This window comes from Macaca mulatta, chromosome 3 (genome assembly GCF_049350105.2).
Source record: "Macaca mulatta isolate MMU2019108-1 chromosome 3, T2T-MMU8v2.0, whole genome shotgun sequence".
Classification (NCBI taxonomy): domain Eukaryota; kingdom Metazoa; phylum Chordata; class Mammalia; order Primates; family Cercopithecidae; genus Macaca; species Macaca mulatta.
The window spans coordinates 93,348,147-93,366,012 of NC_133408.1; the positions used below are offsets into that span (position 1 = coordinate 93,348,147).

At 34.7% G+C, this 17,866-nt stretch overlaps 1 protein-coding gene across 1 annotated transcript in view; it reads left to right on the forward strand.

Annotated features, from left to right (window-relative positions):
- The window catches only part of DPY19L1 (dpy-19 like C-mannosyltransferase 1), a 108,819-nt gene that overhangs the window by 67,475 nt on the left and 23,478 nt on the right, over positions 1-17,866 (forward strand). Inside the window, exons 9-13 of the mRNA XM_028845871.2 lie at positions 558-657; positions 3,081-3,158; positions 12,083-12,169; positions 14,793-14,852; positions 15,381-15,461. Coding sequence (XP_028701704.2) covers positions 558-657; positions 3,081-3,158; positions 12,083-12,169; positions 14,793-14,852; positions 15,381-15,461 — 406 coding nt within the window. The remainder of the gene's footprint in view (positions 1-557; positions 658-3,080; positions 3,159-12,082; positions 12,170-14,792; positions 14,853-15,380; positions 15,462-17,866) is intronic.

Here is a 17,866-nt window from a genome sequence, read left to right on the forward strand (position 1 = left end):
TAGTGAGATCTCTGAAGATTGCTTCAGAATGGCCCCCATATCTTTTCCTCCACTTAACTTTTCTGTGTTCTCCTACCTGTGCCAGACCCAACTTTTTATCTCACAAGTGTACAAAATCTCTCTCAGCCGCTTAGCTCTTATTCTACATTCTTGCACTAGTTGTCTGTGTAATACTTAGCACTTAAAATACACTGCTGTCATCTTTTCACAGGCATCTCCTGCCTTTCTAACCAGTGAATCTGTTGAATCAGTATTTTTAAATATTCAGACATGGATTCACCAAAATATAATTTGAAAAAAATGTGCATGAATATAGTGACCCAGCCACCCTCCTTCTGTCTGTGTTATTGTTAGCAATAATGGGTATTTACCTTTCAAAGAAAATTGTTGTAATTGAGTATCAGAAGGTATAATTTCTAACCCATTGGTTCATTTTATGTTTAGGTTGTGTTATAACCAGATCATATATATTTAGAGATTCTAATTTGCAGCAGTTTGGAGCCATGCTAGACTATTTTGTGTTTAAACTTACTAATACTTAATTTTATCTCTTCAAGGGCTACAAAACTTTATAAAGGAAGCTTGATTGCACTCTGCATTTCCAATGTGTTTTTCATGCTTCCTTGGCAGTTTGCCCAATTTGTACTTCTTACTCAGGTGAGCTGATTATATTTTAAGTTGTTTTAAGCTTAGCATGTTTGACTGTGTGAACTCATTTGCATAAAATTATAACTGAGATGTTCTATGATTCTGAGTCCTAAAACATTTTCTAGGAAAAATGTTTTTCTAAAACATTTTTTAGAAATGTTGAACAAAAGAAAGTTCAGGGTAGAGAAATATGTAGAATTATTTTTTAATGATTGTTAATTATTTACTTCCTAACATAATGCATTTATTGAACTCAAATTTGTAAGAATGCTTATCTTTGTTATTCAGTATTGTTAATGTGCTTAAAAGAGGACTAGTGCTATAACTTTAAGTATTTCTCTTATCTATAGTATTTCTCTTACATAAAATGTTTCTTTTATGAATAGTTGTGTACATTCTTGCACGTAGAATAAAGACACATAGGATTACAGGATAAATAGCTAACCAGTTCATCTCTTACAAAATTCTCTCTACCAGTCTGGAAATTTATCTATTGTGTTTCCATGTACTCTTGCCCATTATAAATGGAGGTAGCTTGTTGAGAGAGGGAGTAAATTACATACTCATTTTTTCCCTGCCTACTATTTTGTTGTTGTTGTTGTTGTACTGGTATATTTGTATAAAGCAGTTGAACAGTTGCTTTTTTTGTTTTTTCTTTCTTTTTGAGATGGAGTCTTGCTCTGTCACCCAGGCTGGAGTGCAGTGGCACAATCTTGGCTCACTGCAACCCCTACCTCCCGGGTTCAAGCGATTCTCCTGCCTGAGCCTCCCAAGTAGCTGGGACCACAGGCGCCCACCACCACACCCAGCTAATTATTTGTATTTTTAGTAGAGACGAGTTTCACTGTTTTAGCTAGGATGGTCTCGATCTCCTGACCTCGTGATCCGCCTGCTTCGGCCTCCCAAAGTGCTGGGACTACAGGCGTGAGCCACTGCGCCTGGCCACCTTTTAATATTTTTTAGAACGTCTTGCTTGGGAAATGAAGTTAGACTTGGATTTGAGTCCTAATTCTATTCAGTAGCCTTTTAATTTGGATAAAATAGTTAACTTTTCTTACTTTAGGTTTTCTCATTTCTCTATTTCTGAAATAGAGATAATAAAAGAACCTACTTTACTGGGTTGCGGATAGGACCAGATGAAGTAATGTATATGATTCTTAACACGGTACCTGGTACTTAGTAGGTTTCAGTAAAGTTAGTTGGTTTTATCATTATTTTAAAAAATAGGCTCTATTTGTACTACTTTTTACTTTGATCTTGTCTTGTAGACTCGTTTGTGTAACTTAGTTTGATAACATTTTCAATCAGTTTCTGGTTTAAAATTGTCTCTGAGATTCTGTCTTTAAAATTCCACCCTGTAAATGTACTGTGTGTTACTTAGCCCTTGGCGTGAAAAGGGAGCATTCTCATTGCTTCTGATAGTGGACACCGCCTGCTTTTCTGTGGAGGTGAAGGGGACCTTATGTTGTGGGGCTTATGTTGAGTAATAACACACACTTCCCCACAGTTGTTGGGTCATATCAGGCACCCCAAGAAATGCAGTATTCTCCATGGGTAACTCTGAATAAAGGGAAAATGTTGTTTTTCTCACTAATGGAAAAATTTGTTGTAGATTGCTTTAGAGATAAAAAAATTGATGAATGAAACTTAAGTTATATGTTTATTTTGCTATCTGTTTATGCTATGCTTTTGTAGTAGGACAGGGAGAATTTAATTTGAGTTGCTTTCTCTATGAGGAAGGGTGTGGAGGCATTGTCTGACATATTACCTCTATGTAAGAGATACTGTATCATCATTTAATCAGTTCATCTAAATAATTCCAATACTCTTAGAATTATTGATATATAACATACAACTTTCTTCCAAATGGAAAAGAAAATTAAAAATACCTTTACAGCGAAAGTACTCAATTTGAAATTGATAAATTTGATTATAACTAACTCTTGAATATTTGTATTAATGAAAGAACGCTGATGGAGATACTTGTAAAGAGTAACTGTCAAGCAGAAATTAAGGTATTTTTATGCACACATGCATTGCATAATTATTTTCAGTTTAATGTACCTTCCCCAATTATGTATTAGTTGTCATGTTATAATTACATTTTCGTCTTTTTTGATTAGATAAGGCACTTTTTAATTGTACATGTTGACAGTGGGGTTGACCTGAAATTAAAATGAGTATTGTTTTGGACGATCGACAAAGTAGACAATTCACATGATTGAGAGAGCTGTGTATCAGAGAGAAAAATCAACCAATATTTTCTATATTAATATATTGACTATATTTAATGATAAATTGGCAGATAAAAGGAAAACAAAAGAACTCACTGTGTGTAGATATAAATCAGTTGAAACAACAATAAAAATATTCTTCATTCTTGTGGCTGTTCATTTTATCTTTTTTACTTTTAATTTCTTTTTAAATTTCAGATTGCATCATTATTTGCAGTGTATGTTGTCGGGTACATTGATATATGTAAATTACGGAAGATCATTTATATACACATGGTAATAATTTTTTATTGTTCTTTTCCATTTAGTTTGCCCTTAAAATAAACTCCTAATTAATATTTGATTTGTGAATATTTGAAATGTTCACACATTGTGATATAATCAGCAGACCGTGTTTTGATAGACCACTCACAAATATTTAATTTGGGTCATATTATCTGATTGAAGTTGTGCCCAACTTATGCATTATCAGTAAAAGAAATAATTTATGAAACAGAACCTTGGGACTGATACATTATCCAGGAGTTGCCTGTTAAAAGTAGAAGGGCCCAACATGGTGGCTCATGCCTGTAATCCCAACACTTTTGAGAGGCCAAGGTGGGGTTCACTTGATGCCAGGAGTTTGAAACCAGCCTGGGCAACAGAGCCAGACCTCATCTCTACAAAATAAAACATTTTAGCATGGTGACGCATGCCTATAGTACTAGCTACTTAGGAAGCTGGTGTGAGAGGATCGCATTAGTCCAGGAGGTTGAGACTGCAGTGAGCTATGATCACGCCACTGCACTCCAGCCTGGGCAACATAGCAAGACCATATCTTTACAAAAAAGTAAAAAAGTTCATTTACTGAGTGTCAACTATCCAGGCATGTGGAACACACCAGCATTCATATTACTACATTCTAACAGCATAGGGGAAAGAAGGAAGACAGAAGATAAATAATAAACATAGTAAATGGGTAAATTATGTAGGATGTTAGAAGGTGATAAGGATTTTAGGCGAGGTATGGTGGCTGGGGAAGTTGAGGCAAGAGGACATTTGAGCCCAGGAGTTTAATACCAGCCTGGGTGAGACCCCATCTCTGTAAAAAAAAAAAAATACAAAAAAAGATTTTAGAAGAAAGAAAAGGTCAGGGTAAGGCAGATCAGGAGCACCAAGATCAGGGGGTAGGAGATGGAAAAATCAAATGAGGTGGTCAGGGCAGGTCTTCTTGAGAAAGGGGAGTAGAACAAAGATTGGAAAAAGGAGAAGGAGCTCGCCAAATAGATATGAAAGAAACTGATCTCTAGGTTGGTGGAACAGCTAGAACAAAGACCCAAAAGCTGGTTGGTTGATATTCTTGAATGGTTGTCCTTTAAAAACAAACGTTTGTCTTCTCTCTCATTAGTTTTTATAATTTTGATGTTCTTTTCCTGATAATTTTACAGTTGTCAAAATATCCCATTATTTTCGTTTTCTTAATAATTTATACATATAAAAGGACATTTATAATGTGTAAGGAAGTTATAAACACAGTCATAAAATAAACAACCAGGAGCCTATTCTCCAAATGGAAAATAGAACCTTATCGTTACTTTTAAGTCCTGTATGCCCTGAGCTCATCCCCTCACTGCTCCTAGAGGTAACCGCTATTCTGACTTTTTGAATTGTAATCATTTTGCTTTTCTTTATAACTTTACCATACGTGGATTACTAAATCATATATATTTTTATTATTAAATGTTCACATTCTTTGTAAGGTTTATACAAATGGCATTTTATAAATACTATTTTTTCACTCAGATTTCTGCTACTTATATGTAACTAGAATTCAAATATTTTCACTGCTATATATTTTCCATCATATAAATAAAGTATAATTCATTTGTTCATTTTCTTGTTGAAGGACGTTTAGGTTCTCTCCTCTCCCCCCAACTTCTTTTTTTGGTTTTAAATAATGCTGTAGATTCTTCATGTATCTCCTAGGGCACATATGTTGAGAGTATCTCTAGGGTGTTTTACCTAGTAGTAAACTTGTTGGGTGGTAAATTATGTACATGTTCGACTTTATAAATACCAAATTGTTTTTCTAAAATGATTGGACTACTTCCAACAGCAATGTATTATTCCGATAGCAGCTTATGTTATTCTACATCCTTTTTTATTTTATCAATCTGGTTCATGTAAAATGGTATCTTGTGACCTTAATTTGCATTTTCTCTGATTCATAATGAAGCTGAGCATCTTTTGGTATGTTTATACACCCTTCATGTTTCCATTGTTGTAAATTCTTATTGAGATCTTTTACCAGTTTATCTTACGTCCAAAAGAAAATGACATCTATTTTAGTCAGTGCGGTGTAATCCATTATTTTTGTTATTTATGTTGATGCTCAAATTGTTCCACACTTGTCCAGCTATTCAAGCTGACTTCTCTTTCCTTTTAACATGTCCTTATCATGCTTTGAGCACTTTTAAAAAAAATTAATAAATGTTAAGTTTCATGAAATGCTTTTCTACATCTGTTTAGATGATTCTGTGTATTTCCCCCTCTTTAGTCTGTTACTGTAATGAATTAACATTAATTAATTTTCTAGCATTAAATAAACTTGTTTTTCTGGGCTAAACACAATTTTTTCATGTCGCTGGATTGAGTTTGCTGTTATTTTGATGGGATTTTTACATCCTTGTTCATGAATGAGTTAGACAGTAATTATACATTTTTTAGACTTGGCTTATTTTTTCCCAAACTATTTAAAATAGTTTTTTATTTTGTAATGTAAACTAGATTAAATGTTAAGCCTTCAGAGTTGGCTGGTCACATAGGCAACTATGGCTGAGGGCCTTGACTCAAAGCTATAGTTATAAAATTATAAAATTACACAGTGTAGTTTGTAGTAAAACCTACCTTGGGTGAATGATACATGCTTTATTATATGACTTACTATTTTCTATCTTCTTCCATTATCATTTTATAAATTCCTAAATTCTTATAGTTACAAAAAGAAAAAATATGTAGAATTATTTCCAGAAAATTATGTTTCCATTTTTTATTGTGGTAAAATACATGTAACTTAAAATTTACCACCTTAAGCATTTTTAATTATACAGTTCAGTGATATTAAGTACATTCATAGTTTTACAGCCATCACCACCATCTATTTTCAGAACATTTTTCATCTTGCAAAACTGAAACTCTATACCCATTAAAGTCCTTATTCTTTCATCTTCCCAGCCCCTGGAAACCACCATTCTACTTTCTGCCTTTGTGATTTTGACTACTTTATGTATGTCATGTAAGTGAAATCATACAGTATTTGTCTTTTTGTGACTGGCCTATTTCAATTAGCCTACTGTCCCCAAGTTTCCTCTATGTTGAAGCATGTCAGAATTTCCTTCCTTGTTAAAGCTAAATAATAGTCCATTGTGTGTACACATACACACACACACTAGATTCTGCTTATCCATTCAATCTGTCCATGGATACTTGGATTCCATTTTGTGTACACACACACACACACACACACACACACACACTAGATTTTGCTTATCCATTCAACCTGTCCATGGATCCTTGGATTCCATTGTGTGTATACAGACACACACACACACACACACACACACACACACGATTTTGCTTATCTATTCAGTCTGTCCACGGATATTTGAGTTACTTCTATGTTTCAGCTATAGTAAATAATGATGCTATGAACATGGGTAAACAAATATTTTTTGAGATCTTGTTTTCAATTATTTTGAGTATGTACCCAGAAGTGGAATTGCTGGATTGATTATATGGTAAATCTGGTTTTTTAAGGAACTGCCAAACTTTTCCATAGTAGCTGTATATTTTACATTCCTTTGAACGGTGCATGAGGTTCTGTTTTCTCCCTGTAATCACCAGCATTTATTTTCTGCTCTTGTGATGGTAGCCATCATAATAGGTATAAGGTGATATCTCACTGTGGTTTTTGTTTCTTAATTTAAAATCTTTATTTTTCAGAGAAGTTTTAGGTTCATAGCAATTTTTTTTTTTTGAGATGGATCTTGCTCTGTCACCCAGGCTGGAGTGCAGTGGCACGATCTCGGCTCGCTGCAACCTCCGCCTCCTGGGTTCAATCGATTCTCCTGCCTCAGCCTTCCAAGTAGCTGGGATTACAGGCACGTACCACCACACTCGGCTAATTTTTGTATTTTTAATAGAGACGGGGTTTCCCCATGTTGGCCAGGCTAGTCTAGAACTCCTGACCTCATGTGATCTGCCCACCTCAGCCTCCCAAAGTGCTGGGATTACAGACATGAGCCACCGCACCCAGCCAGGTTTATAGCAAAATTAAGCAGAAAGTACAGAGTTCCCATATACCCCCTGCCCCCCAACCATGCACGACCTATCCCTCTACTGACATCCCGCACCAGAGTGGTACATTTGTTACAACTGATAAACCTACATCACACATCATAATCACCCAAAGTCTGTAGTTTACATTAGGCCTCACTTTTCTATGGGTAGTTGTTGTGTTTTGTTTTGTTTTTGAGACAGGGTCTTGCTCTGTTGCCCAGGCTGGAGTTCAGTGGTGCAAATATGTCTAACCACAGCCTTGACCTCCTGGGCTCAAGGGATCCTTCTGCCTTGGCCTCCCAAAGTGCTAGGATTGCAGATGTGAGCCACCACAGTCAGCCTGGGTTTTGACAAATGTATAATGACATCTGTCAACCATATAGTATCTTGTAGAACAGTTTCACAGCCATAAAGTTCCTCTGTGCTCCACCTGTTCATCCCTCCTTCCCGCTAACCTATGGCAACCCCTGATCTTTTTACTGTCTCCATAGTTTTGCCTTCTGTATAGTGTCATGTGTTTGAAACCATACAGTATGTAGCCTTTTCATATTGGCTTCTTTCACTTAGTAAAAAGCAAATAAGTTTCCTCCAAGTCTTTTCGTGGCATGATAGCTCATTTCGATCTTGATTATTATTAACATTATATGGATGTACCACTGTTTATTTTTTCACCTATTGAAGGACATGTTGGTTAACTCCAAGTTTGGGCAATTATGAATAAAGCTGCTGTTAAACATCTGTGTGCAGGTTTTTACATGAATGTTTTAGTTCATTTGAGTAAATACTGAGGAAAGTGATATTTGGATGGTATGGTGAGAGTATGCTTAGTTTTTAGGAAATTGCCAAACTGTCTTCCAAAGTGGCCAAACCATTTTGCATTACCACCAGCAATAAATGAGAGTTCCTGCTGCTCCACATCCTTGTCAGCATTTGGTGGTGTCACAGTGGGTTTTGGCCATTTTAATAGATGTGTAATGGTATCTCATTGTTTTAATTTGGTTGAATGTCTTTTAATATGCTTTTTTGGCCATTCTAATAGGTGTGTAATGGTATCTCATTGTTTTAATCTGGTTGAACATCTTTTAATATGCTTTTTTGGCCATTTTAATAGGTGTGTATTGGTATCTCATTGTTTTAATTTGGTTGAACATCTTTTAATATGCTTTTTTTGGCCATCTGTTTATCTTTTTTGGTGAAGTGTCTATTAAGATCTTTTGCTCATATTTCCTTGGGTTGTTCATTTTCTTATTGTCAAGTTTTAAGAATTCTTTGTACATTTTAGATAACAGTCCCTTATCAGATGTGTCTTTTGCAAATACCTTCTCTCAGTCATTGTCCTGTCTTTCACAGAGCATACGTTTTTAATTTTAATGAAGTTCAGCTTATCAGTCATTTCTTTCATAAATTGTACCTTTGTTGTTTTATGTAATAAGTCATCACCATACCTAAGGTCATCTAGGTTTCCTCCAATGTTATCTTCTAGGAGCTTTATAGTTTTGCAATGTGCATTTAGATCTATTGTCTGTTTTGCGTTAATCTTCGTGAAAAGTGTAAAGTGTAAGTCTAGATTTATTTTTTGTATGTGGATCTCTAGTTCCAGCATCTTTTGTTGAAAGGACTATTTTTGCTCCACTGTATTGCCTTTACTCCTCGTCAAATATCAGTTGACGATATATGTGAGTCTGTTTCTGGGCTCTATATTTTGTACCCTTGATCTGTTTGTATCTTCTTTCACCAATACCACACTGTCTTGTTTACAGTCACTTTATAGTAAGTCTTGAAGTGGGGTAGTGTCAGTCCTCTGACTTTGCTCTTCTTCAGTATTGAGTTGGCTCTATACTGGGTTTTTTATGTTTCCATATAAACTTCAGAATCACTTTATTGGTAACTTGCTAGGCTCATTTTTGGGATTGTGTTGAATCTATAGATCAAGTTGGGAAGAACTGACATCTAGACAATATGGAATCTTCCTGTACATGGAGTAACGCTTCATGTATTTATAAAGTTCTTTGATTACTTTCATTGAAGTTGTGTAGTTTTTCTCAGATAGATTTTTTACATAGTTAAATTTGCATCTAAGTGCCTCATTCCAGGAATGCAGGAATGTGTTGATATTAAAAATTCTATTAATATGATTTATCACATTAAGAGTTTAAAAAATCCATAATGTAGTAATTGCCTTTGATACTATAAAGGTATTTGATAAAAGTCAACATCTATTTTTGGTGTTTAAGACCATAATCAAGTGATGGATATTTCATTGAAATTTAAGATACCCACACCTCAAAATAAAAACTAGTGTCACATAAAATGATGAAACAATAGAACAATTTTCTATTTCCATTAATGCCAGAAGCATGATAAATATGCCTACTGCCTCTCTTATTACTTAACATTATTGCAGAAATGTCAGCTAATACAGTTGACTAACAGATAATTCAAAGGAAAATGTAAAAACATCATTGTTTGTAGTTGATATCATTTTGAATACTTGAGAAATCCAAATAAACTACTACTGGAAACAATGAAATCATATTCATTGATGCATATTTAATATAACTTTTCTATATACAAACAATCAGAAAATATGAAGATTCTTGATACAACAGCAGCAAAAATAATATGCTTTAGAAAAAACTCAAGAAAATATGCAGGATCTATATAAAGAAAACTGTACTTGCTAATGCATGTAAAAGAATATTTAAAGAAATGGAAGGAACATGTATTGCTTTGGGATCTAAAGATTCAATGTTGAACAGATATAACTATAAATAACATACGTTATTGAATAAAGTAATTGTAATAAAAATTTTAGTTTTTGAAGCTTGATAAGCTGATTCTGAAATTCACATGGAAATTAACATATATGGATCAAAAGTAAAACTTCTAGAAGAAAATTATTTTATTTTTAGTGCCTTTTTAAATGACAGGTAAATCCAAAGACCTAAAGGAAAGGAAAGATAAATTTGCTAACATAAAGATTTAGAAAATAACCATAATACAAAAAAATACCACAAAGGTCAAAAATGAACTGAGAAAAATATTTACAATATATTTACTTGATAAGGGGCTAGGTTCTTATATATATATATACTTTAAGTGCTGGGATACATGTGCAGCAAGTGGAGGTTTGTTACATAGGTATACACGTGCCATGGTGGTTTGCTGCACCTATCAATCCTTCATCTACATTAGGTGTTTCTCCTAATGCTATCCCTCCCCTAGGCAACCCCCACCCAACAGGCCCCGGTGTGTGATGTTCCCCTCCCTGTGTCCATGTGTTCTCATTGTTCAACTAACACTTATGAGAACATGCGGTGTTTGGTGTCCTGTTCCTGTGTTAGTTTGCTGACAATGATGGTTTCCAGCTTCATCTATGTCCCTGCAAAGGACATGAACTCATCATTTTTTTATAGCTGCATAGTATTCTATGGTGTATATATACCACATTTTCTTTATCCAGTCTATCATTGGTGGGCATTTGGGTTGGTTCCAAGTCTTTGCTGTTGTAAACAGTGCTGCAATAAACATGTGTGCATGTGTCTTTATAGTAGAATGATTTATAATCCTTTGGGTATATACCAAGTAATGGAATTGCTGGGTCAAATGGTATTTCTGGTTCTAGATCCTTGAGGAATTGTCACACTATCTTCTGCAATAGTTGAACTAATTTGCACTCCCACCAGCAGTGTAAAAGCATTCCTATTTCTCCACATCATCGCCAGCATCTGTTGTTTCCTGACTTTTTAATGATCACCATTCTAACTGGCATGAGATGGTATCTCATTGTGGTTTTGATTTGCATTTCTCTGATGACCACTTATGATGAGCTTTTTTTTCATATGTTTGTTTGCTGCATAAATGTCTTCTTTTGAGAAGTGTCTGTTCATATCCTTTGCCAACTTTTTGATGGGATTGTTTATTTTTTTCTTGTAAATTTGTTTAAGTTCCTTGTAGATTCTGGATATTGGGGCTGTGTTCTGTAATATCTGAAGAGAGCTGTTAAGGAAAATAATGAAAGCCCAACAGACAGATGGGCAGTGGGAATAAGCAGTTCACACATACACAGAAAACAATATAACCAGCAAATAGAATAAAAGGTGTTGTGTTTCATCTACTATTAAAAGGATGGAAAAGTGAAACAATGAAGTAACATTTTTTCCCTACTGGATTGGCAAATATCTAAAAGAATAATACAATGCTGCCAGAATATATATCCATAGGAATTGTCTCCTGCCCAGTTGGTGGGAAGGTGAATTGGCACAATCTTTTCATAGGTCAATTTGTCAATATTTGTATTGAATTTAAAAATGTGTATATCCTTGATCCATCAATTTTCACTTCTAGTAATTTATTTGTAAATGTACTGACATGTACATAAGGTATACACATAAGGATGTCTATCATAGCCGTGTTTGTATTAGGAAGATCCAAACAAAACAAAACAGAAGTGGAAAGCACTGAAGTGTTTAGCAGTATTCAGAGGACTAGTTAAATAAATTAGGATACATCTATAGAATATAATACTTTTTCCAGTTCTTAAGCAGAATGTATTATTAGATTGGCTTGCATGAGCTCTCTGAAACATATTGTGAATAAAAGCAAGAAATAGTATAGCTTATGGGGTAAGTCCATTTGTGGTTTAACAAAATATATAAACTAGAATTTATACATGTTATCTGGAAGGAGGCACAGGAAACTGTTGATGATGGTTATCTCTGGGAGTTTGAAATGTGGGATGGAGAATGGGCTATTTTAATCTTATAGTCCCTTTTGAACAGTTGGAATTCTGTTTATTATGGGCATGTGCAGTTTTCACAATAAAAAACAAAGGTTTTTTGTTTTATGTGCACTACTTATATTTTTTTCTTGGATTTTTCCAGATTTCTCTTGCACTTTGCTTTGTTTTGATGTTTGGGAACTCAATGTTATTAACTTCTTATTATGCTTCTTCTTTGGTAATTATTTGGGTAAGTATTAACACTTATATGGCTATTTTTGAAACTAGTGGTTTAACAATTTTTTCTTCACTGACTTAGGATTCATGAGGGTTTTCTGTAGGAACCATCTTAGGTGTCTTACTGAATATACTAGATGTGATGGTGTTCAAGTACTCCTAAAACAGGAAAAAAAAAAAAAAAAAAAAGGAAAACTTAGTATCATTCCAGAAAGGTTTCTATGCTTTCTTCTCCCTTCCTCCTTTCCATTTTTATCCTACTACTGCTCCACTTTTTGAACCCCTTTCCTCTCATTGCAATCTTTATAACAGCCACCCCTCTGCATTCCACTGTGATCAGAAGATCAAAGCCTTGGTTACTTTGTTTTTTGTTTTTTGGGTTTTTTTTGGTTTGTTTTTTGCCCCTTGTCTACTTGTATGGACTGTTCAGATGGTTTAAGTAAGGTGATGATTCAATTTTACTTTGCTAAATCACTACCAAGAACATATTTAGATTATGGAGAGATTATTTTACAGAATTAGAACAAATTGATGGAAGGTCATCTAATTCCTTCTACCACATTTGGCAGGATGACTTTATTTTTTTGTTTGTTTTGTTTTGTTTTGTTTGTGTGTGTGTGTGTGTGTGTGTCTGTGTGTGTGTGTTTTGACAGAGTTTCGCTCTTGTTGCCTACGCTGGAGTGCAATGGCGCAATCTTGGCTCACTCCGCCTCCTGAGTTCAAGCGACTCTCCTGCCTCAGCCTTCCGAGTGGCTGGGATTACAGGCATATGCCACCATGCTCGGCTAATTTTGTATTTTTAGTAGAGACAGGGTTTCTCCATGTTGGTCAGGCTGGTCTCGAACTCCCGACCTCAGTTGATCTGCCCACCTCGGCCTCCCAAAGTGCTGGGATTAGGTGTGAGCCACCGTACCCAGCTGGCAGGTTGACTTTGTAAGTCTAAAAGTCTTCTGAAATTTACAGACTGCCTTATTTTTGGTGGGTTTCCATTAAAATGTTTTGCAAACTTATTATTCCTTATGTTTAAAGTGCATGTGCTTTAGTTTCCCAATGACTTTAAAAGGGTATTGCACTGTCGTAATTGGAATATATTCTACTTCCTGAGTAATTAAGTTACTTAGATCATGTGGGGTTTCTTAATTTCTAGAACCCATTACATTTGAAACCTCCATTTTCATTTATTTTACAAATAATATTTATTTAAAAACCCATTTCTTGACCGAGTGCAGTGGTTCATTCCTGTAATCCCAGCACTTTGGGAGGCTGAGGCGGGTGGATCATAAGGTCAGGAGATCGAGACCATCCTGGCTAACAAGGTGAAACCCCATCTCTACTAAAAATACACGAAATTAGCCGGGCATGGTGGCGGGCGCCTGTAGTCCCAGCTACTTGGGAAGCTGAGGCAGGAGAATGGCGTGAATCCAGGAGGCGGAGCTTGCAGTGAGCCGAGATCGCGCCACTGCACTCCAGCCTGGGCGACAGAGCGAGACTGTATCTCAAGAAAAAAAAAACGCATTTCTCAAAAATATGCCTCTTCCCAGTCTGGGCCACCACCCTTTTCAGGTTGTGCCTTGAGTATACTTAGCTACAGAAATTAGCAATTAGCATGATGCTATATTTTCAACAACAACGAGAAAAATTATAACTTTGGGATTAATAAGTATAGTTCTTCAGTTCTGTGTACTCTGTTTATTATTAGGAAAGGTGACAAAGTACTCAGTTGTATGTTTTATATATGTACTTTGTCGTGTACTGCTATCACCCAGGATAAAGTACATGAATCTTGGTACTATGGACAGGGAAACCATTGAATCGAATATTACATATAAATAAAATCTAATTTAAGTACATTTTGTAGGACATTTCAGTTCTATATGTCAGGTATGCTGCTAGATGCACTGAGGTGCATCTTAGGTGTGAATTAAGTATATTTATGTGTATTCCATATATTTTGGTGTATTAAATGATAACAGGGAATACAGCATGTTTGTGCATATTTAACTATAAACACACATTTGCATATATTTATAATTAATCACTTTGAAACCTGAATTGTATCACATTTTGTATTCTTAGGTATTTAGAAACTTCCAAAAAGATTTAATTTGGTTTCAAGTATTTATGTCTGGATCTCTAATCATATTTTTGCTGTGTTTGAAGTAGTTTTAGCTCCCCAAGGGTAATACAGTTTGGGAGCATTACCACCTGAAAAATACTTCAGAGAAGTATTTAGTTGATCCATTAAAATTTCATTTGTTGTTTACCCTAAGAGTCAGTAATTTTTAGCTAAAGGAAAATCTTATCCCTGTATGACTGCTGTCCAAAATTCTGAAAATATTATATATCTCGTGGCTCAGAGATAAATCAGATATGTCAAATCAGTCATAGACATTTACATATGGTGATTCTTTTTTCAACTTTAAAAAGTCATGCACTCACCTAATTGACTTTGGATAATAGGGCTGTACCTTGAAGTCACTGACTATAGAAATGAGCGTGTGGATGGTATGTGGAAAGATGACCATGTGCTACATTTTGTATACTTGAGAATCTGCATTATTTAGAAGAATTTTTTGGTACTTGAATTTATGTCTATAAGTATTAACTGTGTATACTATGTTATTTTCTCTACTCAGGGTATTCTGGCAATGAAACCACATTTCCTAAAAATAAATGTATCTGAACTTAGTTTATGGGTAAGAATCAATCTATTTTAATGCTTATGTTTTTTCTTCTCTAAAATATATCATTGGTTTTATGTTTTACTTTTAAGAAAATGATCTATGTAATTCAGGGGATCCAACAGTTTCATAGTGTATTAGGGCTCAATTTTAATGTACCAAATTGCCCTTTTTATGAAACAAGTTAAAGTTAATCCTGGGTATGTAGTTTAAAAATTCCAGTTTTATTTATTACTCATGTTTTATCTGAGAAACAGTGCATGTATGAAAATCTGTTAAAGGGAATTTAACTGCAGTGGTTGTATAAATCTTCTATAAAACATATTAATTTTGATAAGATTGTATGATTATATTTTTATTTTTAGTTATTGACCCTTGATTTTGAGCAACACGCTTGATTTTATATTGAGATGCATTTTTTAGCATTTTGTCTTGTAGACAGCAATATATATGTCATGTATGATTAAAGCATTTATTTTTTTCTTCCTAGCCTATATCTATGGAATATGAAGCATCAAAGTTATTTTTGTTTTCTTTTTTTAGGTTATTCAAGGATGTTTTTGGTTATTTGGAACTGTCATACTTAAATACTTGACATCTAAAATTTTTGGTATTGCAGATGACGTAAGTGCATTTTTTGCTTAAACTTGAAAGACTTGAATCGAATAGGCTAAGAATAAATTGAGTTATTCAAGTATTACTATTAAAATGAAATTCTAGGATGAAGTCTGTTCACCTATTATTTTATCTATTTAATATAATAGAAAGTAAATGTAATTGTATATAGATTTTCATTCTCCAAAATTAGTTTCTTAAAACAATCTCTAATTGTATTGGTCCTTCTATGTCACTAAAATTTTAAAGCAGGAAAACTCTAGAGATTAAAGATCGAATTTTAAGGTCTATACAGACATTTTTCTCTAGCTTCTTTTTAACTGGTAAAGACACCATCTTCAGAGCCTTAACTGGAGATCGTATTATAGTCTCATTCTTTTTTCTCCCCAGTTTTCAAGTCATTATTTGTAAAAGGCTTTTATAAGCCTTTATAGATAATTTAATCCAAGTTAGTCTTATTTAGAGAAGATTTTTGTTTGTTTTTGGTATTAGGGTTGAAGGGAAGATAAAATGGAGAAGTCTGTCTTAAAAATTTAAGGATTCTCCCTGTCCATAATTGCTTTGCCTATTTTATTTTGGTGTTCTAATCAGCACATCCTAAGTTAGGAGGCTGTCAAAGATTTAATTTTAAAAAGCAGCACAAGAACCAATATGGAAAAAATAAACTACCTTTTTTCCTGTAATTTATTTTTATTGGTGATTTTCTTCTTTCTGTACTAGATTAATGTTATGGTTTTGAAACTGGGTTATGTGAAGTCCTAGGACTTCCCAGGACTCTTCCCTGAGAGCTGTGTACTCCCCCATCTCCTAGCCTCTCTTACCCAGGGCAGTTTAACCTTAATCTCTTTCATATAGGTTTTCATAAGAACAAGGGTTGTTTTTGCTTAAAAGATTGAAAGCACATGGACCATTAAATGGGTGGTCTACAATCTGTGGAAAGATTTTTAAAACTTTAAAACTATAGTTGAAAATGTATTCATTCATTCATTCATTCATTCATTCATTTAGTACCTCCTGTGTGCCTGACAATGGAAAGTATCCTGAGATACAAAACTGAGTAAGATATGGTCTAGCAGAAAATTCAGAAAATAGGAACAATTTCTAGCAGTTATAATACAGCGTAATAAAGGCTATGATAAAAAATTAAGTACAGAGTGCTGCAAGAATACACAGGAAGAGCATTAGGGAAGGATCCTGGAAGTCATCTGAGGATGACAGCTGAAAGGTGGGTGAGTCAGCCAGTATGCAGAGCGCAAGCAGGAAGACAAGTGAAATAACCCTAGTCCTGCATTTATGGAATCTCTTTACCTCACTGGGGGAAAATGAACCAGTTAAGGTATTAATTCAGGTTAAAGCAATTATTGTCATTTTCTGTCATAGCCTAAAATTATGCCAGGGCCAAGAAAAAGATGCTGAAAACTATGTTAGTTGCAAATTAGAAATAACTTAGTTGTAACTTTAGTCTTTTTAGAAATATGTAACATTGATCAAGGGCATTGACTCATAAGTTCTTAACTTTGACATTGGTTAAAGGAAGAGAGTGGCAAGGCTACCCAGCCTTTCATTTCCTACTGAGTTCTCTACTTTTACTGACAGTGCCTCTGAGTGTAGGCTTTTAGGTGTCCGCCCCAAATTGGGTCAGCCTGCTCCAGTAGTGAAGGTTCTTTTTATGACCAGCCACACTCCGTCCTGCCCCCTTCAAAAGAACTGTTGCACTAACAGTATGGGGGAGATGAGGGTGGTACGTAGGTGGATGGAGCAACCTAGGTAAAAATGCCGCAGGCTTCCACTGTTTTTACCCAGAGTTTCTCAGTTTTTTATGAATGAATGCTTCCCACGTCGTTGCTTCCTTTTGATTAATCTCTAGAACCCGATATGCATGTTTTTTTTTTTATAATTTTGTCCAATTTTAAAGTTGTTTTGGAGAATGGGAAATACTAGTTTCTTCACTCTGTGGTATTTGGAAGTCGACACATTTTTTGATATACGAGTGTTGATGCAGCTTATATCCTGGGATAAACCTCACCTGCTCAATGTAGTATTTCTTTTCTATATTGCTGGATTTGGTTGGCTAATATTTTTAAGGATATTCGTCTGTTATTCATGAGGAATATTCGTTGTAGTTTTCTTTTCTTGTAATGATTTTGTCTGGTTTTGGCTTCAGGGCAATGTCATCTCCTAAAATTATTTGCAAGTGTTCTGTCTCCTGTTTTCAGAGAGATTTTTGTGTAGAATTGGTATTATCTCTTCCTTAAATGTTTGGTAGAATTTGACAGTGAAGCCCTCACAGCCTGGAGCTTTTTTTTGTGTAGGTTTTTTACTACAAATTCAGTTTCATTAGGAAGCTCTCCAGTTCATCTGGAGTGAACTTTGGTAGTTTATGTCCTTAGAGGAATTTTGCCCATTTTCTATAT